Source organism: Erinaceus europaeus, chromosome 3 (assembly GCF_950295315.1).
Source record: "Erinaceus europaeus chromosome 3, mEriEur2.1, whole genome shotgun sequence".
NCBI classification, from domain to species: domain Eukaryota; kingdom Metazoa; phylum Chordata; class Mammalia; order Eulipotyphla; family Erinaceidae; genus Erinaceus; species Erinaceus europaeus.
Window position 1 is genome coordinate 46,678,321 of NC_080164.1, and position 23,482 is coordinate 46,701,802.

Here is a 23,482-nt window from a genome sequence, read left to right on the forward strand (position 1 = left end):
AAATCATTGTGTGTAGATAACAGGACTTGTATGCCTCAGGCTCTGAGGTAAAGCCCCAACACCATATAGACTGAAAGAGTACTCTGACTTCTATGAAATAAATAAAATATACCCCCCCAAATTTTTAAAATCTGTTTTCAGTTCAAGATGAAAAAGAAAAAAACGTCATATAAGTAAAAAACTGTCAATCTGAATACATTCATTGAATACAATTCATTTTAAAAGACACCATCTTTTATTAAACTTTTCCATATTGTATAGTGAACTTGCTAAAAATTAAATTCAAATACAGCTTCAGCATAATTTCAGAGCTAAAAGGCACTGTGAAAACATAAAGTACTACAAATCTACAGAATAAGAAATGATTAAAATTATTTTTAGCACAAAAGCTTTCCTTAAGAAAAAGTAAATTCAGAGCATTACTCCATCATCAAAATACTTTTGTTGACACAATTCTTGCCACTTATTTTCAAGGTGGAATAAGACATTAGCCATAATATCATGGAATGTTTCAGATTTGTTAGGTAACTAGACATAAAAGCTCTATTTGACCACATTTATAATTTAAGTCAACTACCATGTAAGTTGGTGACTTTTGGTATACTTCAGCCTGGACTGATTAGGTGATCTTAGCATAAGATGTGATTATGTGCCAGACTTAGTAGAGATGCATTAATACTACAGGCTAATTCTAAACAAAGGAGATTAGTACATGTTCCAAATGTTGACTATGCAAAATAACAAAATGTACGCTCGATCACAATTTCAAACGGGGAAATTACCAATCACTCTAAAAATAGACTAGAGAAGTGTTTATAGAACAGCTTCCCACCAAAAAGGAAAACATGAGATAATTTAGCGTATTCTAGTTTCTGTGAAGTACAAATGAAAAAATCTGCTTAAAACACTCAGTAGATTTTTACTTCTAATTTTAAATCTTTTAGGTCTTACAGGCTTTGAAATGCAAGTACCACTTTAAAGCATCATAATGACTAGTTATAGATGAATCATAATACAGACTATTTCCTAGGAGGCATCTGTAGGCGTTTTAATTGGAAATAAGCAGCCTGAGATAATGCTAATAGCAGTGTAGAAAAATGAAGTAAAAAAATTCAAAGTATGGGAATCCTTCTATCCTTCTGGGGTTTTATTTTAATCTTCTCCTCCACAAAGAATGAGCAGCACCTTCCTGTAGTCTCCAGATGTGTCCCCCTGGGGGCAAGGGAAGTAAAGTTATAGTCAGATGAATGGGTTTGAAAAATGGAATACAAAGATCAAAGTCATCTAGGTTAGCTTTTTCAAGCTTGTATGGATTTTTCTCAGGTTTTCTTTAAATAACCTTTATTATTATTATTATTATTTTTAAAGAATGTTTCACTTATTTATTTATAGTTGGCTTCCAGTGGGTTTTTTATATTTATTTTCCTTTTGTTGACCTTGTTGTTTTTCACTGTTGTTGTAGTTATTGTTGTTGTTATTGATGTCGTAGTTGTTGGATAGGACAGAGAGAAATGGAGAGAGGAGGGGAAGACAGAGAGGGGGAGAGAAAGATAGACACCTTCACTGCCTGTGAAGCGACCCCCTGGCAGGTGGGGAGGAGGGGGCTTGAACCGGGATCCTTATGCTGGTCCTTGCGCTTCGCACCACGTGTCCTTAACCCATTGTGCTACCGTCCGACTTCCTACCTTTATTATTTTTTTATTTAAAAATAGTACTTGTTCAGTGTAGAGCACAAATACATGATTGAAGAACACAGAAATCCTTTGGGCTGGGTGGTGTGGCACACAGGGTTGAGCACACCCCTTAGCATGCACAAGTACCAAAGTTCTATTCTCTAGTCCCCATTTGCAGGAAGAAGCTTTAGAGCAGTGAAACAATAATGCATGTTTCTCTCTTTCTTTCTCTACCTCCCCCTTCCATCTCAGTTTCTCTCTGTGTCTATCCAGTATATAAATAAATACTTAAAAATAAAAGAAATCCACCACCTAGGAAGTGTTCTTCTTTCTTTCTTTTTTGCTACCAGAATTATCACTGGAACTCAATGCTTGCACAACCCCACCATGCCAGGTGGGTTATTTTATTTGTTTTTAATAGAAAGGGAAAGACAGAGCTAGAGAGGAAGAAAGAAATAGAGAAGTAGCACTGCTCGACCCTGGAAAGCATCCCTCCAACACATACTCCCACAAATTCAAATTCAAATTCAAATCCAGGTCTTCATATATATACTAACATTTGTGCTATACTGGGTAAGCCATCTTCTAGCTGAAGGATATATATATATATATATATACATACATACATACATACATATATATATATATACATATATACATACATATATATATATATATATATCCAGAGCACTTATCAGATCTTGCTTACGGAGGTGCAAGGGATTAAATCTGAGACTTCAGAGCCTCAAGTATGAGAGTCTCTTTGTATAACCATTATGCTATCTACCCCCACTCTTAATATTTTATTTTGTACATATCCTTCCAGACATTTTTTCTTATATAAATGTCTATGTGATGAGACTTTAGTATTTTTTTTTTACTTACTATAGTCTGAATATTTGCCTATAAGTTGTTAAGTATTCTTCTGAAGCATCAAGAGTATTCCATTGTACATTGCTAAAATAATTTAATTGCACACCCCTCCCCATTGTTGAGCATTTATGGTGCTTCTAATTTTTTAAAGATTTTATTTATTTTTATTTTTAATATGCTTATTTATTTATTATTGGATAGAGACAGAGAAGTTGAAAGGGGCAAGGGAGATAGAGAGAGAGACAGAGAGACACCTGCAGCCCTGCTTCACCACTCCTGAAGCTTTCCTCCTGAAGGTGGGTACCAGGGGCTTGAACCTGGGTCCTTGTGCAGTATAATGTGAACACCAGGTGCACCACCACCTGACCCCAATTGCTTCCAATTTTTCAGTATGATAGGTACAACTGCAGCAAACACATTATAGTTTCATTACTTGTGTCTTCCTGTGATTTATTTGGAATAGATTTTCATAAAATGAAACTATAAGTTGCAAAATAGCCTTCCAGGAAATTTTTATAACTTTGATATAAAGTTCTGTATCATCTAAGTAACAAGTCAATTTTTGTTAGTGTTTCAGAGGCAATATAAATGATGGAATCTCTGTTCATAATCTGATATATACATATATATGTAAATTTTAAGATTTATACTTTGCCTACACTTTGCCTCATTGATCTGACAAGGGGTAAGGATATATTGAAGTTTCCCTAGCAATAGAATTTTCATCACTGTCTTTTTTGTTCTTCTTTTTTTTCTTCTTTTGTCTTTTTTCTTCTTTTAGAACTAGAAGTCTCTTTATTCCTTCCTCTTCTCTTTCTTTCTTCCTTCCTTCCTTTCTCTTCCTTTCTTCCTTCCTTTCTTTCTTTCTTTCTCCCTCCCTTCCTTTCTTTCCTGCTTTTCTTTCTTTCTCCCACTCTTGCTCTTTTCCAGCAAATGGGGTCACACATACATGAACCCACCACTCTCTTTCAAATAGAGACAGAAAGAAACAGAGATGGGGAGAGCCCATAGCACTGCTCCACTATTTGTGGAACTTGCACCGATGCCATGGTCCTCCCATGTTGAACTAGGACTTGAATCCCAGGTCTTGTACATGGTAAGGCATGCGCTCTACCAATTGAACTATCTTTTGACCCCTGGAACTTCAAGTTTTTTTCTTTCTTTGTGTTGTGCGGTCAAATCCATAAATGTGAGACATGTGGGACATGTACTCTACTGCTGAGCCACCACTGTGGCTCAGATTTGATTTTTTTTTTTTTTTTTTTTTGTCACCAGGGTTACTGCTGGGGTTTGGTGCTTGCAAGATTAATCCACTGCTCCTGCTGGCCATTTTTCTCCTTTTTCTTTCTATTTTTATTTGATAGGACAGAGAGAAATTGTGAGGGGAAGGGAAATAGAGAGGGAGAGAGAAAGACAGACACCTGAAGACCTGCTTCACCACTCATGAAGTGTACTCCCTGCAGGTGGTGAGCAGGGGCTCGAACCCAGGTAGTTGGGCTTGGTGATATGTATGCTTAACCGGGTATGCCACTGCCCAGCCCCCTGAACTTTGATTTTTTTTTTTTAAATGTGAAATAGAAGCAGACACTAAAGCATCACTCCCCCATCTAGGGAGTTCCACTTGTCTGTCCTTGGTGCTCACATGTGGTGTTGGGGATCTAATCCAACATCTCAGTTATACAAAGTAGGTGATCTACTACTGAGCTGTAGTGAGGGCTTTATAGGAATATGAATCATTTCTCATCACCCCATCACTCATCTCAGGATGCCGAGAAGTCTGGTGCCAGGCAAAGAACAGTAATCCAGGATGAATAACAGGCTTTCCCATATTTTCAATAGATCTCAGCTGGCCCCGAATAAGGTTCTGGATGACTGGTTCAGCTGCGTATCTTTTATTTAAGCAACAGACAAGGAAATTATGCTCTTATTCATTAAAATATAGTTTTTCTTAGTCTGAGGTCAACATGACATAATTACTATACTTAGAAGGCAAACACTTCCAGCTGCTAAACCATCTGTGTGAAAGGAGGCAGACTAGAAATCTATGAAGTAGGATGCCATCTTTTTTACTTTGATATTTTATTTAATGAGGCAGAGAGAGAGGGAAAGAGAGACAGAGACAGAGAGAAAGAAAGGGAGAGACCAATCCAAAGAGAAAGACCAGAGCATGGTGGTGCTGAGGATTGAACCTGGGACCTTGAAGCCTCAGGCTTTTGCATTACAATTAAACTGTCTCCCCTGCCCAGAATGCCATCTTTAAAGAAAAAAATATTATCCAAGGACAAAAAGTTTCTAAATAACTAGGTTAGAACCCCATCCTCTCATTAGTGCTTTCCCCTGGGCCTAGTTATGGCTCCCATACCTACCTTGATGAAGGAGTACAGAGACTTTCCATAAAGCCTCTTGAAATGTTCCCGGATGTCTATCATATCAATCTCTGCTCGAGAAACCATTACTCTGATAAGAGTGTCATCGTCGGTGCCCAAGCCCTAAGGAAGACAACAAGATCCCTGCATATCAAAATTCAGTTGTTTTTTAAATTTTTTTATATATTTATTTATTCCCTTTTGTTGCCATTGTTGTAGTTATTATTGTTGTAGTTGTAGTTGGATAGGACAGAGAGAAATGGAGAGAGATGGGGGAAGACAGAGAAGGGGAGAGGAAGATAGACACCTGCAGACCTGTTTCACCACTTGTGAAGCCACTCCCCTGCAGGTGGGGAGCCACGGCTCAAATGTGGATCCTTATGCCGGTCCTTGTGCTTTGTGCCACCTGCGCTTAACCCGCTGCACTACAGCCCGACTCCCCATTCAGTTGGTTTTTTATTGTATATTTTTAGTTTATCAAGACAAGACAATGTGGGACTTTCTGGTGATGTCCTTTGCAACCCAACTTTTGCTGCCTGTAGAATATCCTCACTCTTCACGGCAGAATTCAAGATTTCCTGCAGCTTCCCTTCCCAGCACTCTGTGTTCTGACTAGAGGAGATGGATTTCTGGCATTCTAGTGATAAACCTTGTATTTAGTAAGGTTTTTGATAAGTTGACTCCTTTGGGTTGCAATTAGGGTGGGGAATATAAATTAACAGGAGCTAGGTGGTAGTTAACCAGGCAGTTAAAAGCACACACCACAGTGAACAAGGACCTGGGTTCAAGCCCGTGGTCCCCACACACAGAGGGAAAGCTTCATGAGTGGGGAAGTAGAGCTTCAGGTTTCTCTCTATCTCGCTTCTCTATCTCCCCCTCCCCTCTCAATTTCTCTCTGTCTCTATCCAATAATAAAATATAAACTATTTATTAAAAAGAAGATGAATAAACACAAAGGTGGATGAGACATACCCAGTGAGACCACTTACCTTCATAGATTTATAAAGTCTTTCAGCAAAATATGCAGGTTTGTTCCTCATGCACTTTACTGTGAAGAGAAAAGTAATATGACAAATGAAAGACTGCAGATAGATAGACTGATTATTTATTTAATCATCATGTATGTTTCACTGCTCTGGGCCAACTTTTTCTGACAGACAGGGGGAGAGAGGGAAGGACACCATAACATCAAAACTTTCCTCAGCGTGGTGGAGACTGGGCTTGAACCTGGATCATGTGCATGGCAAGGCAGGCACCCTGCAAGGTGAGCTACCTTACCAGTCCCAGAATACAGATTAAACCTATGAAAAAAAAATGAGGCTGGGAAGACAGTGTAGTGGTTATGCAAAAAATCTTTGGTGCTTCTAGGCTCCGGGTTCAATGCCCATCACTATCATAAGCAGAGCAAGGCAAAAACAAACAAAATAAAAACAAAAACAAGCAATTGTTCTATGTCTATAAGGTATGAAGTCATGCCTTGTGAATGCTTTGTCAAAAAAAAAAAAAAAGAATTTAACCTAACAGTGCTTAGTGGAAAGCATTTTCACAAATGGGAAATATTCCCGATTGACTATCAGACTTTTGGAAAGAATAACTGATAAAAGTCATCAAAGAAAAAGTCAGCATTTCATTTCAAATTAATTATTTCCATCACATGGAACAGTTGTTAGTTTTAATAATTCATATTTGCAATATGCAGGGACTAAAGTTTTATCTTTCTCATATATTGAGAAATAAAGGCACAAAGGATAACAATGAAGTCACTTGATGACAGAATTTTTTTTCTTGTCAAAAATTATTTTTCTTTTCTTTCTTTCCCTCTTCCCTTCTTTCTCTTTTCCCTCCTTTTTTTCTATCTTTTTTTTTTTTTGATAGGACAGAGGGAAACTAAGAGAGAAGGGAGCGTTAAGGAGAAAGACACCTGCAGCACTGCTCCACTGCTTGTGAAGTCTCCCATATGTGGGGACCAGGAGCTTAAATCTGAGTCTTCACCAGATGTGACACTGACTGCCCCCCCCCATATTCTGAAAATGCCAGGAGTGACTTAGACCATTTTAATCCCTACAAATAGGCCTACATTCTCATAACAACAAAGAGGGAAGTACAGACATTTGTTTTTTCATTTCCACATGTGACCATCTTACCTATAGCCAGCAAAGCATCTTCAAAGCTACCAGATGTTTCTGATTTAATGCTCTGTTCAATATCCTTCTGTGACAGTCTCTTGTATTCATCAAACACTACAATCACAAAATGGAATTGTGAATAATGAAAGAAACAAAGAAACTAGAATCTATGGTGAGAATGAACATCTTTTAACTAGACCACACACTATACTTCCTCTCTAGAGGAAACTGATTTAGAAATGAGAACCCTGAGACATATGCCAAGCAGAATGAGCCTGAGGGAAGGAGGAAGAAAATCTCAGATTATAAAGTCAATCAGTCTGAAGAAGTTCAACAATTGTCACTTTTTCCGGCATAAGGATCCCGGTTCTAACCCCGGCTCCCCACCTGCAGGGGAGTCGCTTCACAGGCGGTGAAGCAGGTCTGCAGGTGTCTATCTTTCTCTCCTCCTCTCTGTCTTCCCCTCCCTCTCTCCATTTCTCTCTGTCCTATCCAACAACGACGACTACAACAACAATTGTCACTTTTTAAGGGAGACCAAACTTGGGGAAAACTCAGCCGTAAGAATAAAATCCATCGGCAGAAGAAGACCTGGTGGGAGTTGTATTGTTTTGAGGAAAACTGGGAAATTTTATGCATGTACAAACGATTGTATTTTACCGTTGCCTGTAAACCATTAATCCCTCAATAAAGAATTTTCTAATTCTGTATTTTTATTTATTTATTTATTTTTATTTTTAGACTTTTTGTACTGTTTCATGACATTTAAAAAAATTTTTATTTATAAAAAAGAAACACTGACAAAAAACACAGGATAAGAGAGGTACAACTCCACATGATTTCCACCACCAGAACTCCATAACCCATCCCTTTCCCTGATAGCTTTCATATTCAATAAAGATTTTTTAAAAAAGAATAAAATCTATCATTCCCTCTAACTCTGATCTTCAGAACTGCCTTGATTTCAGCTCTTCCTGGAACTGTTCAATATTTCCTTCAATTCAATGGGTCCTGGGTATTTCCATTATTACTCTTGTCCCATTCCATACTATTGTCTCTTTTCTTACTTAAGTTTGGGTCAGTGTACATTGCTCAGAATAAAAAAAAAAATCTAACTGACACATTTTCTTAGCATCAGTTTTCACTGCTGCAAAATGGGTGATATATAGTCACAGCTCAATGGAGATATTACAACAAATAGTGCTGAGAATATGCCTAGATGACAGAATTATTAATATCTGAGTTATTATGAATCCTCACTATTACTGTACGTAAAAAAAATGAGTCTTTCTTTATTCAAATGGTGTTTAAAAATACATTTAGTTAATTTTAGTTTAAATAAATTTAAAATACATTTATTTTAACTATAGATAGTTCTATAATTGCCCAATTATTGGTTTGTACTAGGAAGTGAAAATTGTTACAAGTGAATTTACACTAAATTGCCTTCTGGTCTGGGGTGATAACATATGGGTTATTCAAAAAGACTTTCATGCCTGAGGCTCCAAAAGGTCCCAGTTTCAATATCTCACACCACTACAAGACAGAGCTGAGCAGTGCTCTGTTTAAAAAAGAAAAGGAAATACAAATAAATAACAAATACATTGCCTTCTGAGAACCTGCAGTTTTAAAAAACGTACACTAGGGGGAGATCTATATTATTAGTACTATAACTAGGCAACAGAGGGCAAAGAGGTGAGTCAGAAGTTGGCTTTGCTGGGATGTCAACTCTCCAGCTCCAATACGCTGCCACCAAGATGCTACCATGACTCCAGCCTGACTTCCCTGGGCAGAGGACCTCAACAATGTGTTCTGGAACCCCACCTCTTCAGAGACCTAGCCTACTAAGGAAAGATAGAAACAGGCTGGGGGGTATGGGTCGATCTGTCAACTCACATCCAGCAGAGGAGCAATTACAGAAGCCAGACCTTCCACCTTCTGCACCCCATAAACATCCTTGGTCCGTACTCCCAGAGGGATAAGGAATAGGGAAACTTCCAATGGAGGGGATGAGATGTGGAACTCTGGTGATGGGAACTGTATGGAATTGTACCCTTCGTATATCACAATCTTGTCAGTCATTAAATCACTAAAAAAAAAAAAAAAAAAATTAAAGACAGCTAAAAAAAAAAAGGAGAAGTTGGTCTGGGGGCCTAGTCAGGGAATCTTAGGGCTCCCCCATAGTACAATGGGCTTAGACCTCTAATAGACCTCTAATAGACCCCTTTTCTCCAACATCACTGGTCTGTTTAATGAGGAATGGGCCTCTCCTGGACCTTGCCTTCACTATAAAGTAGCAATGATAGGGACTGACTCACTTTCCATAGGGACGCTGGGTCATCCTACTCTGCCACTCAAGGAAGACTGGTCCTAAAATGAGTGCAGCCTAGAATGTTCCCAGCTGTGACCATGGGTTGAGAGCTCAGACTGATAGGGACTCGGAGGTTACACAGGCTCCTGTGCTAAATGTGAATATATATGGGCCCTGGGTCAGACTGACATGGTAAACAGTTCATTGTATTTGTATATTTTCCTCAAGTTTGGAAAATACATAAATTAGGGCATTACTCACTGCCCTAATCCAGCTTTCTGGTTCTATTCTCAACTCTGACAATATCTTCCCAGACAATATTTTTAGTCCACCTCCATGTTAGCTATCAAGCTCAAGCAAAATTTACTAAAGTCATGGTCCCCTAGAACATACCTAAAATAGACTTCCTAGCTTCTTTCTACCCCTAGATCCCTAATCTCATTTGCTCTATTCCTACTTTTCGGTTCTTGCTTACTAAACACTTTGTCCTGCTTTATATCAGCCATTAAATTACAGGTGGTACTATGATTCCATCCTGAACTCACCAATGTGTCTTGGGAGCTCACTTCCCCAGAGCCCCTACTATGGAAAGACAGAAACAGGCTGGGGCTATGCATCAACTTGCCAATATCCATTTCCAATTGAGAAGCAGTTACAGAAGCCAGAACTCTCACCTTCTGTACCCCCAAAAGAATTTTGGTCTATACTCCCAGAGGAGGAGAAATGTTAGAAGAATGTGACCAGAGGGCTCGGAACCCCAATTCTATCAGTACCCTGAGAGAGAAGAGGAAAAAAAGAAGGACACTTGGAAATATTAATAGTTATATATGTGACTTAGAAAGAGAAGGCAGGACCATAGAAAAAAATGAGGAAAAATACAGATGATAGATAGATGTAGAGATAATAGTCAACCCATATCTGTGACCTTGGGAGAACTACTGTAGTTTCCAATGGAGAGGATGGGGACACACAACTCTGGTGGTGGGAACAGTATAAAATGATACCATCACTACCTTGTAATTTTGTAAATCAATATTAAATCACTAATAAAAAAAGAAAAAAGAATTTGGCTTATGTAATGGTAGCCGAATGAGTAATCCATTTCTTGCCACTGTGGAATATCCCAAATAACTGCAACTTCCAAATGTGTTATATTTTTTTCAATTATTGCATGTTTTCAATTTAGCAAATTGGTTCTTCTCAAATTTCCTACAAATTTGTAAAGTGTACATAGTTACAAGGACAGGGTAGACTTAAAAAATATAATATGAGAAAGATTTTTAAAAATATTTATTTATTTATTTATTTATTTATTTATTCCCTTTCGTTGCCCTTGTTGTTTTTATATTGTTGTTGTTACTGATGTCGTAGTTGTTGGATAGGACAGAGAGAAATGGAGAGAGGAGGAGAAGACAGAGAAGGGGAGAGAAAGACAGACACCTGCAGACCTACTTCACAGCTTGTGAAGCGACTCCCCTGCAGGTGGGGAGCTGGGGGTTTGAACCCGGATCCTTCCACCGGTTCTTGCGCTTTGCACCACGTGCGCTTAACCTGCTTCGCCACCGCCCGACTCCCAACATAAAGATTTAAAAAACATATAAAATATGGAATATCTTATTAAAACCTTACTGCTATATACAAAATAAAATTAACCTGACAACAAATATTCTATAATGTTATAGTCCCTTTTCCCCAAAGTAGTTAAAAGCACATTACACAGATTAGCAATATTAGAAGCAAATTAGAAACATTATACATAGGAAGTAAAGTCTGCAACTATCCACTATTTATCTAATTCAACATAACCCCTGGAGAAGTTTCTTCTGTTAATTTATAATTTGGATGTTAAATAGGAATAAATGTCAACCAACATTTCTATTTTATTGCTTGTTGATCTTTCTGTGTGACTACATTTAAATGGGGCTGCTTTAGACAACGGACTATAAAGAGGAATCTCCTGTAGATAGGGGTGGCAAACTGGTATGAATACATCACATATCTGCAAAGCATTCAGAACTAATGTACCAAATATAGACACTTGGACACATCGCTGCACTCAGATATTTACAAGATAAGATACCTATGCTAGTTCAGTAGTCAGTTTTTTAAAAACATTTTAAACTGATATTTTGATCTTTATTTATTTATTGGATAAAATAAATTTTTATTTATTTTAGAATCTCAGAAATTGAGAACGAAGGGGAAGAGAGAGAGGAAGAGATACAGATAGACACCTGCAGCCCTGATTCACTGTTCGAAAAGCTTTTTCCCTACAGGTGGGGATCGGGGGCTTGAACCTGGGTCTTTGTGCACTGTAATGTGTGCTTAACCAGGAGTGTTTAACCAGGTGTATCACCATCTGGCCCCTGCAATCAGTTCTTTGTATCCAGGAAAGAGGGCAAGGTTAGCAATAAATTCTAGGCAATATAATTTCCCCTGTCTTTCAGACAGTTTATTTAGATGAGGAGGCAAATGCCTTACCATGCAACAGATGGTTTCGATTCCGGGAACAAAGAACGGTTAGAAATTTCACCTCATCTGTCCCCCATTTTTTCTCTCCAGCTTCATACAGGTCCTACAGCCAAACAAAGCACAAATTTAAAACACCACAGAGCAGGTGCCAGGACATATGCAAATATTTTCAATAAGAGCTCAGTTGGCTTAGTGTTTTTTTTTTTTTGATGGTGGGGGTGGAAGTGGTATTGGCAGTCAGTGGAGATGACTCAGGATTTTTCCTTGGGTATGAGACTAAGGAGCTTTGAGAATCAGTGCAAACACCAGCAGCAGCTCCTAATATGCAGACTAAATCAGTCCAGCTGCTGCTGCTGCTTCTACTCCTCTTCTTCTTCCTCCTATTTCTTCTTCTTCCTCTTCTTTTTTTTTCCAGGACTTCTGCAGCTGTGCACCAATACCACTGCTCCTGGTAGACATCTCCCCCCTCCCCCCTCCACACACCAGGTAGAGGGTGAAAGAGAGGGAAAGAGGAAGAAAGAAGAATGGGGACCAGGTGGTGGAATACCCAGTTGAGGGCACATGTTTTAATGTGAGAGAACCTGGGTTCAAATGCCAGTCCCCATCTGTAGGGAGAAAGCTTCATCAGTGGTGAAGCAGTGTCTCTCTCGTTGTCTCTCTCTAGCTCCTCCTTCCCTTTCAGTTTCTGTCTTTATCTAGTAAATAATAAATAAAATAAAATATTAAGGAGAGAACATTACTATAGAACAGTGTTTTCATATGTGGTAAGAAGCCATTTTTTTTCTCTTTATTTATTTATTGGATAGAGACAGCCAGAAATCAAAACGGGAGAGGAAATAAGAGAGTGAGAGAGACATCTGCAGCCCTGCTTTACTACTGGTGAAGCTCCCCCCTACAGGTTGGGGCCGGGAGCTCCAACCTGAGTCCCTGAACATTGTAACTTATGTGCTCAATGAGGTGCACTACCACTCAGCCCAGAAACCATTTATTTTTTAAGCAGTTGATGTATGAAACCCACTTAAAATGTATTTTATTTATTTATTTATTTGATAGAGAGCAATCAAGAGGGAAGAGGAAGACAGGGAGAGAGAGAAAGAGAGAAAGAGAGACACTAGCAGTTCTGTTTCACCACTCATGAAGCTTTGCTCCTACAGGTGGGAACTTAGAGCTTGAACCCAGGTCATTGCACATGGTAAAATGTGCACACAAAACAGGTGCACCACCACCCAGTCCCTAAGAACCCACTTTTTACACACACACACACACACACACACACACACACACACACACACACACACACACACACACACTTTTCTCTCCAGGGTCCTGGAGGCTTATTGATTTTTTTCAGGTCTCTCTCTCTTTTTATTTCTTTATTGGGGAATTAATGTTTTACATTCAACAGTAAATACAATACATGCATAACATTCCCCAGTTTCCCACATAACAATACAACCCCCACTAGGTCCTCTGTCATCCTTTTTGGACCTGTACGCTCCCCCTCCCCCCAAACCACCCACCCACCCCAGAGTCTTTTACTGTGGTGCAATACACCAACTCCAGTCCAAGTTCTACTTGTGTTTTCTCTTCTGATCTTGTTTTCAACTTCTGCCTGGGAGTGAGATCATCCCATACTCATCTTTCTGTTTCTGACTTATTTCACTTAACATGATTTCTTCAAGCTCCATCCAAGACAGGCTGAAAATGGTGAAGTCACCATTTTTTTAAAAGTATCTTTATTTTATTTCCTGGACAGAGACAGCCAGAAATCGAGAGGGAAGGGGGTGATGAGAGGGAGAGACAGAGAGACACCTGCAACACTGCTTCACCACTTGCAAAGCATTCTCCTTGTAGGTGGGGACTGGGGGCTCAAACCTGGGTCCTTGTGCACTATAACATGGGCATTCAACCAGGTGCACCACCACCCGGCCCCTAAGTCACCATTTTTAATAGCTGAGTAGTATTCCATTGTGTATATATAACACAACTTGCTCAGCCACTCATCTGTTATTAGACACCTGGGTTGCTTCCAGGTCTTGGCTCTTACAAATTGTGCTGCCAAGAACACATGTGTACACAGATCTTTTTGGATGGGTGTGTTGGGTTCCTTAGGATATATCCCCAGGAGAGGAATTGCAGAGTCATAGGGTAGGTCCATTTCTAGCCTTCTGAGAGTTTTGCAGACTGCTCACCACAGAGGTTGGACCAATTTACATTCCCACCAGCAGTGCAGGAGGCAGAACCCACTTTTTATTAGCTATTATTATGTGATCTGGCTCCACAAACAGACCAGGAGTTGGCTCTCAGTCAACCATCAGTGGACTGAATACCAGGGAAGCAACTGTCTTTCTGTATTAATTTTACCCATCAGGGTGTATACTGCACTAAGCTGTTTTATGCAGGTTCTCTCTGGGGAAGCAAAAATGTACTATAAAGCAAGGCAGATATTTGTACCTTAATATAATTCAAAAGACACTCCATGGTTTTCTGGGGCAGCAATATTATGGTCCCATTGCTGTTTTATGAAATCTGGAGCTCAATGGTACTTATATAATGATACTTATGCCACCTTCCCTGCCCCCCAACCCCAGCCCCAGGCAGCTCTGTAATAAATTTTTGTTATTATAGATCATCCATGGGAATTTTTTCATAATTTTTCTCAACCAAGCCAATATACACTGAAATACTGGAGGGTGTTGGAGGGTGTCCACCAACCCAGGGCTTTCTTACAGGGAGAAATAAGAGGGGAGCTATGGCTCTACTCACCTGGGCATCCTGTCGCATGAGGGCATCGTCGAGAAAATTCCCTTGATCTCTGCCTCCCTGAGGATGAGAACAATAAACAAGAGAGAATGAGAGAATGTCTATAAAGGTCTGGTCTATTAAGACAGAATGGATTCTGTTGAGGTACAATGTCTAGGACACTAAGGACATAGTCATTATTCTTCAAAGATTGATTTTATCCTTTAAGTTAAATGACCATAAGAGAGAGATTCATATGCAGGAGAGAGAGAGAGAGAGAGAGAGAGAGAGAGAGAGAGAGCGCCAGAACAACAATCCAGTACATGTCTTGCGGAGCCTTTAGTATCCAAGTCCTGTGCTGTCCCTGTGCTATTTCCATAGTCAGGACACAATAATTAGACAGAATGCCACAAGGGGTGACCTCCCAACCCAGAAAGAGAGGATAAATGTCTTTTGAATGGGGGTTGGGGCAGGGGCGCAGTGGGTTAAGCGCATGTGGCGCAAAGTGGAAGGATCCCAGTTCGAGGCCCCGGCTCCCCACCTGCAGGGGAGTTGCTTCATAGACGGTGAAGCAGGTCTGCAGGTGTCTATCTTTCTCTCCCCCTCTCTGTCTTCCTTTCCTGTCTCCATTTCTCTCTGTCCTATCCAACAACGAACAACATCAACAATGGCAATAATAATAACCACAACGAGGCTACAACAACAAGGGCAACAAAAAGGGGGAAGAAATGGCCTCCAGAAGCGGTGGATTCAGAGTGCAGGCAACAAGCCCACCAATAAGCCTGGAGGGAAAAAAAAATGTCTTTTGAATATCTTGCATTATTCTGTGGCTCTAGTTTGTACTCAAACATTGTACTTGAACACTGCAGTAAGAAGGTGAAGTTTAGAGTTGCTTACTAATGCTGCCTGGATATTTCTGTCAGTAGAATGAGAAAGAAAACTCCTTAATGGGGGCAACTGTGTACAAATTTGGAAGGATAGTTGTAGAGATGACAGTTAACCAATGTCTTTTCTTTATTTTTCTTTCTTTCTTTATTTATTTTGTTGCCCTTGCTGTTTTTTATTGTTGTTGTAGTTATTATTGTTATTGATGTCTTCCTTGTTGGATAGGACAGAGAGAAATGAAGAAAGGGGAGGAAGACAGAGAGGGGGAGAGAAAGATAGACATCTGCAGACCTGCTTCACTGCCTGTGAAGCGACTCCCCTGCAGATGGGGAGCCGGGGGCTTGAACCGGGATCCTTATGGCTGTCCTTGCGCTTCACACTACCTGCACTTAACCTGCTGTGCTACCGCCCACTCCCTCCAATGTCTTTTCCTTAGGAAAACTGCTATGGCTTGCAATGGAGGGACTAGGGATTCAGAGCTCCGGCGGTGGGAATGGTATGGAATTATACTCCTGCTGACATGTAATTTTGTCAATCAATATTAAATCACTAATACAATTTAAAAAAAAAGAAAGAAAAGTAAACTCTCTGGCGGGGTCTGGGCAGTGGCACACTTGGTTAAGCGCGCACATTACCAAGCTCAAGGACCTGGGTTTGAGCCCCGCTCTCCCCTGCAGCAGGTCCACTTCACGAGCCATGAAGCAGGCCTGCAGATATTTATCTTTCTCCTCATCTTATTTCAATTTCTATATTAAAAAAAGAAGAAGAAAACTCCCTAATGACCACTCCCACCCCTCCTACTCTCAACCCATCTACCTAACTGGCAAGCCTACATTAATCAAGCCTACCAAACAGGGTTAGGAACAGAGGAGAACTGAGAGAATCTGGAAAGAGTGGTAGGGCTTGAGAGGCCATGAACCTTTGCCCTTTCCTCACCTATACCTTTTCACAGGGAGGGCAGGGTTGGACGTCTGGAACGCTAAAGAACAAAATAGGGGCTATTGTCCCTCTGGTTTGTTAGACTTTTAGGATAATGCTGCCTCAGCATTCCATGGTCTAAGCATGACTAAACAGAGTGGCAAATCTGGAAGGCAAAAAAATAATGGGTAGGAAAAAGAAAGAACAAATAAGCAAAAACAAACAAACAAACAGACAGGCACTAAGTACCAGAGACAGAATGAGGTGTGAGTTAAAGGTTCTGCTATACTTATAAGAGGAGGAGAAACAGGAAGAGTTGGATTTGAGGCAAAGGGAGTTCATGTTTCAACTTAGGAAAATAATGAAGGTGATGACAGAATATCCAGGAAGCATGGAAAAAGCAGGGGGAAATAAGCCTCACACTCAGAAAGGAGATGAGGGATAAAGATAAGACAGGGAAGTCATAAAAAACAACTCATATTGCACCAGGATCATGATGATAGAAAAGGATGTAAATTGGGAGTCGGGCGGTAGTGCAGTGGGTTAAGCGCAGGTGGTGCAAAATGCAAGGACCGGCTTAAGGATCCCGGTTCGAGCCCCGGCTCCCCACCTGCAGGGGAGTCGCTTCACAGCCGGTGAAGCAGGTCTGCAGGTGTCTATCTTTCCCTCCCTCTCTGTCTTCCCTTCCTCTCTCCATTTCTCTCTGTCCTATCCAACAATGACAACAACAACAATAATAATTACAACAATATAAAACAACAAAGGCAACAAAAGGGAGTAAATAAATATAAAAAAGGAAAAAAATAAAAAAATAGAAAAGGATGTAAATTGGGGGTAAGAGTGTTTTGCAGACACCTGTTATGGTCAGATGAGAATCTTTACCTATGTGGCAACAACTGTACTATAAGTCATTAATACCCCAATAAAATGATTTTTTAAAAGAGTCCATATATTCATCTTCTCTCTCTCAGCACCCCTGCTCTCATAAAAGATCAAACCTGCTTTATTTCTCACACAGATTACGGAAGTAACTTCCTACCTGCTTCCCTACCCTCCAGTTCAATTCACCTTACACATCATCTATATGTTATCCTCTGGAAAATGTTCTAATCTCATTGACCCACTCTTCAGAGATCTTCAGTGATTCTCTACTGCTTTCCAAAGAAGGTGTGAATTTCCTCCAACAAAGAATTTTAGTTATCCTTACACTTCCCTACTAGAATCACCAATCTGACTGCTCAGTCAGTTGTCTGTCTCCTGCTTTCTTGCATTTTCCCCCACCTGGAAGGCACCCACCTATAGCTCTGCTTCTTGAAAGTCTACCAGTCCCCCAAATCATCTCTCAGCCAACACCTCGACAATGAAGCATTTTCTTTGTTGATATTACCAAACTCTTTGCTTGGGCTGCCCTTTCACTTAAGCATTTAATCTTAGCATGCCTTCATAGTGGTAATCTAAGTAGCTAAAATAGTCCCATATGATAGCATAAACTCTGAAATCCCAGAAACTGCCTCTAGCCATCTTCAGTATTCTTAGTGTACCAAATAATTTGGGTGTCTGGCATCAATCAGTGCTTGGAGATATAAATGAGAGCAAATAGGCATATGTGACAAGTCAGACTCTCAAGGCAATTAGATAAAACAACAGGGAGGTCTACGAAAAAGACCTGGGGAAGGCATTCACATAGGGAAAGCTGAAAGGGTAAGGAAAGCTGGAGAAAGGACACAGAGTGAGCATCTCAGTAGAACTTGCACCCCACCCTGCCACACACATCAGACCAAACCAACAGAGAAAGGACTCACCACACACATCAGACCAAACCAACAGAGAAAGGACTCACAGCAGACAGGGAGACCAACACTCGCTGGAACATGAAGGAAGTGTCTGAGCGGATGTCATCTTCAAGGCTCCGCCCATATTCTAGAAAGAGAGCAACATTCCCTTGGTCAGGACAGTCACATCCAGAGCCCCAGATTGTGTCACACTTTAGAGGCTACTGTCCTCTCCAGAAACAGCCTGGTTACTAAAGCAGCTCATCATGAAACTTTTTACTCCCACCCCACCCCACAACTCCCAAGTTTTTTTTTTTTTGCAAACTAGACGTCGGTGAAACGTCGGTGAAAACAGTCAAGATAAGTTTGACTTGTCATAGTACAAATGAGGTAGTCCCATTCTTTAAAACAGTCAAGGGAGAAGTCTGGGCTGAAATCTTCACTCTGCGGGTCCAGTAGGCATCTGTCCTGAATGTGGTTTTCACTGACAGAAAGAATACTCAATGGCACATAGAAAGGCAAACTGAACCCACATTTGGGGTCAAATTCAGATTCTAGCCTGTGACTTCTCTGCCACATCACTGCAGGGGAAGGAACAGGAGTGAATCCTAGTACTAGAACCAAGCCTCCCAGGCTTAGCATTTCCTGCTCAGAACTCTTACTGAAAAAACTTGTACTGATTTATTTCTCATTTGCCAAAATAATACATGTACATTATAGAAAACTTAGGAAAAAGCAAACAAGTAAAAACAAAAACAGAATAATGATAATAATGATGATGATGATGATGATGGGAGAGCACATCATTATCTAATAATAGTCTAGAAATAACAGTCATTGACATCATTTTGGAGATTATTCCTCCTTTCCATCCAGATATATGGGATAAATAATAGCTGTCTCACATCACTCCCCTGTTCAACTAGAAAAAGAAATTAAAAAATCACCTAAAAATCAATAATGGGGGGTGGGCAGTGGTGCACCGGGTTAAGTATACAAGTACAAAGTGCAAGGACCCACGCAAGGATCCTGGTTCAAGCCCCCAGCTCCCCACCTGCAAGGAGGTCGTCTCACAAGAGGTGTAGCAGGTCTGCAGGTGTCTATCTTTCTCTCTTCCTCTCTATATTCCCCTTCCCGTATCAGTTTCTCTCTGTCCTATCAAATAAAAATGTAAAAAAAAAAGAAAAAGAAAAAAGGCTACCAGGAGCAAAGGATTCATAGTGCAGGCACCAAGCTCCAGCTATAACCCTGGAGGAAAACAAAAACTCAACAATATACACCGGGATTTCTTCAGAAACTCACTAAGGCACAGGTGAGTGCAGGCATTCGTGGTCAGTGGATGGGAAAAGGGTGAGGGGGAGATTCTCAGGACTCAAAGAACTGTACTCAGTGGTGGGCGGAGGTATATAGCATAATGGTTACGCAAACATACTCTCATACCTGAGGCTCCATCAAGTCCCAGGTTCAATCCCCTGCACCACCATAAGCCAGAGCTGAGCGGTGCTCTGGTTAAAATATATATATCTGTACTCAGTGACTGCTGGCACCAAATTGGGAGTTACCCAGCAGAGCACATTACTGGTGGCAGGAAAGTGGATCTGGGTACTTAACCTGTGAACTCAGGGGCAAAAGAATATTGAACTGCCCACAAGAACTCACTAAGTGAAAAATCTGACTGAAGTGAAAGTCCTTTGATCCATTCAGGTGTAATCTTATAAAATTGGAATCATAGCATCAGATATTTATAAGTTATTATTTTCATTTAGTCATAAATCAAACCATTTAGTGTAATTTACTTTTTGCCTCCAGGGTTATTGCCGGGGCTTGGTGCATGCACCATGAATCTACTGCTACTGGAGGCCACTTTTTCCCTTTTGTTACCCTGGTTGTTTTAGCATTGTTGTGGTTATTATTATCGTTGTTATTGATGTCATTATTGTTGGATAGGACAGAGAGAAATGGAGAGAGGAGGGGAAGACAGAGAGGGGGAGAGAAAGATAGATACCTGGAGACCTGCTTCATTGCCTGTGAAGTGACTCCCCTGCAGGTGGGGAGTCAGGGGCTCGAACTGGGATCCTTACACCGGTCCTTGAGCTTTGCGCCACATGCACTTAATCCACTGCGCTACCGCCCGATCCCCCATTTAGTATAATTTTATAATAATCTTCAAAATACATTTTGATGACTATATAGTATTTTGTTGTGTGGATATGCCATATTTTGCTTAGCCAATCTGTCACTGTGAAAGCTTTATAGTTAATATAAACAAAAGTGAATAAATACTGGGGGCTAAATCTTTGTACATTTTTTTATTGTATCCTTAGGTCAAAAAGGCATGCATCTTTTGTATATTTGTGTGCTTTGGTGTTGGGGCTAAACTCAGGGCCTCATATATGCAAAACATGTGTTCTACCACTGAGCTAAAACCTCACTCCTTTAGTATGTGTCTTTTAAAGGCTCTTCATATGTATCATTCTCTAGGGATGATTTTTTTTTCTTTTGACAAGAGAAGGGAATCAAACTTGGGACCTCTGACATGCATGTGTTATGAACTACCCCTGTACTCTCTCCTTGATCCTTCTGGGATTTTTAAGAGGGGCATATCTGACTCTCATTCTGAGAAGACAAGAAGACGTACATCAAATTTGGAGGGAAGAAATTGAGCCAGAATGTTCTCTAGGCAAGTCTAATGTCACAGAGGACTATCACTTGTGAGCAAACACCTCGAATCTCACATGATAAAAAGAAATACCTTTCCAGCTTTCAGGGTAATGAAACTCAGCCATGGAGGTAGCCTATGAAACCTGGGACTTCACCTAGAAAGCCAACCATCATTTACCTAGATAGTGATCTGCCTCACAACAGAGATTGCAACTGCAAATCCTTCGTGGTCAGTGTTTCTATAGATTTGGCTCTTTTGTGTGAGAAAAAAAGAGAGAAAAGAAAGGCCAGAGCATTGTTCTGGGACCCTATGAATCTAAGTCTTGTGCTTTATCTGTCAAGTCATCTTCCTAGCCACTCTCTTTTCTAAAGAGAGTCTAATCAGTGGATAACTATTCACTGCTAGTTTATACTTCTCAGATCACAGGGCAACATCAGACAAGATCATTGAGATGCTACATACGCAGCTGGTAGGTCTCATTTATACGACGGATCTCCTCAGGTGAACGGGAGGCCAGGATCTCAATCAGGCAGCCCTCATCTGTGCCAGCTCCCTAGACACAAAACCCAGAGGAGAGGACACTATGAATCACATTACCAAGCTGAGTCTCAGACATTGAAGGAATACAGTAGGAACCTGCAGAGAATAAATACAACTGGCCAGATTCTAGTAATAGGATCTGCTTATTTTTAAATTGTTCTGTCCAAATTCCAATGTATTTAATGGTCACTATTAGTAATATGTTTTATAGGCTGTTTTGTTTGCTTGTCTTGTTTTGTTTTGTTTTGCTTTACCAAAGCACTGTTCAACTCTGGCTTATGGTGGTATTGGGGACTGAACGTGGACCCTCTGATGTCTTAGAGATGAACATCTGTTGAGCAGGGGCTGGGTGATGGTGCACCTGGTTGAATGCACATGCTACATTGTGCAAGGATCTGGGTTCAGGCCTCTGCTCCCCACGTACAAAAGGGTAAGTTTCACAAACAGTGATGCAGTGTTGGAGGTGTCTTTCTGTCGTTCCCTCCTTCTCAATTTCTGTTTCTATCCAAATAAATAAATAATCTGTTAAGTTACTCCTTGTCTGGTATGAGCTGTTTCAATGTGTTGGTTATCGTACCAGGCTAGGAACAGTTTCTACCCTCTGGAGACATAATCTTTCCTTCATTTCCCCTGTTCTCTTCCTTTGGGGTATGGAGACCTTGCTAACAGCCAAGAGTGTTAGCTGTTCACTTTTCCAAAGCCTGAGATTACCAACATGATTAAAGAGCACAAGTTCATTTCAATTTCATAGTAAGTCAGTGAAAATTAGCAGATAATGAGTTAGGGCACTGTGGGTCTGACGTTGAGAAAGGTCCAAGGACCTTTTTGTTATTTCTTTTCTTTTTTTTTTTTTTGTTACAAGATTTTTTTTTATTGGGGAATTAATGTTTTACATTCAACAGTAAGTACAATAGTTTGTACATGCATAACATTCCCCAGTTTCCTATATAACAATATAAACCTCACTAGGTCCTCTGGATCCTTCTTGGACCTGTATTCTCCCCACCCACCCACACCAGAGTCTTTTACTTTGGTGCGATACTCCAATTCCATTTCATGTTCTACTTGTGTTTTCTTTTCTGATCTTGTTTTTCAACTTCTGCCTGAGAGTGAGATCATCCCATATTCATCCTTCTGTTTCTGACTTATTTCACTCAACATGATTTTTTTCAAGGTCCATCCAAGATTGGCTGAAAACGGTAAACTCACCATTTTTTACAGCTGAGTAGTATTCCATTGTGTATATATAACACAACTTGTTCAGCCACTCATCTGTTGTTGGACACCTGGGTTGCTTCCAGGTTTTGGCTATTACAAGTTGTGCTGCCAAGAACATATGTGTACACAGATCTTTTAGGATGGATATGTTGGGTTCCTTAGGATATATCCCCAGGAGAGGAATTGCATGGTCATAGGGTAGGTCCATTTCTAGACTTCTGAGAGTTCTCCAGACTGTTCTCCACAGAGGCTGGACCAATTTACATTCCCACCAGCAGTGTAGGAGGGTTCCTTTGACCCCATACCCTCTCCAGCATTTGCTACTGTTACCTTTTCTGGTGTATGACATTCTCACAGGAGTGAAGTGTTATCTCATTGTTGTCTTTATTTGCATTTCTCTGACAACAGAGACTTGGAGCATTTTTTCATGTGTTTCTCGGCCTTTTGGATCTCTTCTGTGGTAAATATTCTGTCCATGTCCTCCCCCCATTTTTGGATGGGGTTATTTGTTGTCTTGTTGTTGAGTCTGGCAAGCTCTTTATATATGTTGGTTATTAAACTCTTATCTGATGTATGGCATGTAAAGATCTTCTTCCATTCTGTGAGGGGTCTCTTGGTTTGGGTAGTAGTTTCTTTTGCTGTGAAGAAGCTTTTTAATTTGATGTAGTCCCATAGGTTTATACTTGCCTTAGTCTTCTTTGTTATTGGATTCGTTTCATTGAAAATGTCTTTAAAATTTATGTGGAAAAGAGTTCTGCCAATATTTTCCTCTAAGTATCTGATAGTTTCTGGTCTAACATTCAAGTCCTTGATCCACCTGGAATTTACTTTTGTATTTGGTGAAATACAGTGATTCAGTTTCATTCTTCTGCATGTTTCAACTCATTGTTTCCAACACCATTTGTTGAAGAGACTCTGCTTTCC

The 23,482-nt window shown here is 40.2% G+C and overlaps 1 protein-coding gene across 2 annotated transcripts in view; it reads right to left on the bottom strand.

Annotated features, from left to right (window-relative positions):
* Positions 1 to 212: 212 nt before the first annotated feature.
* The window catches only part of ANXA4 (annexin A4), an 85,673-nt gene continuing 62,403 nt past the window's right edge, over positions 213 to 23,482 (bottom strand). For both annotated transcript variants that reach the window (XM_007521251.3, XM_060187165.1), the window contains exons 6-13: positions 21,263 to 21,353; positions 18,207 to 18,286; positions 14,588 to 14,644; positions 11,831 to 11,924; positions 7,057 to 7,152; positions 5,902 to 5,960; positions 4,913 to 5,035; positions 213 to 1,212 (exon numbers count right to left, since the gene is read on the bottom strand). In XM_007521251.3, the coding sequence (XP_007521313.1) occupies positions 1,153 to 1,212; positions 4,913 to 5,035; positions 5,902 to 5,960; positions 7,057 to 7,152; positions 11,831 to 11,924; positions 14,588 to 14,644; positions 18,207 to 18,286; positions 21,263 to 21,353 (660 nt within the window). In that variant the 3' untranslated portion in view covers positions 213 to 1,152. The remainder of the gene's footprint in view (positions 1,213 to 4,912; positions 5,036 to 5,901; positions 5,961 to 7,056; positions 7,153 to 11,830; positions 11,925 to 14,587; positions 14,645 to 18,206; positions 18,287 to 21,262; positions 21,354 to 23,482) is intronic.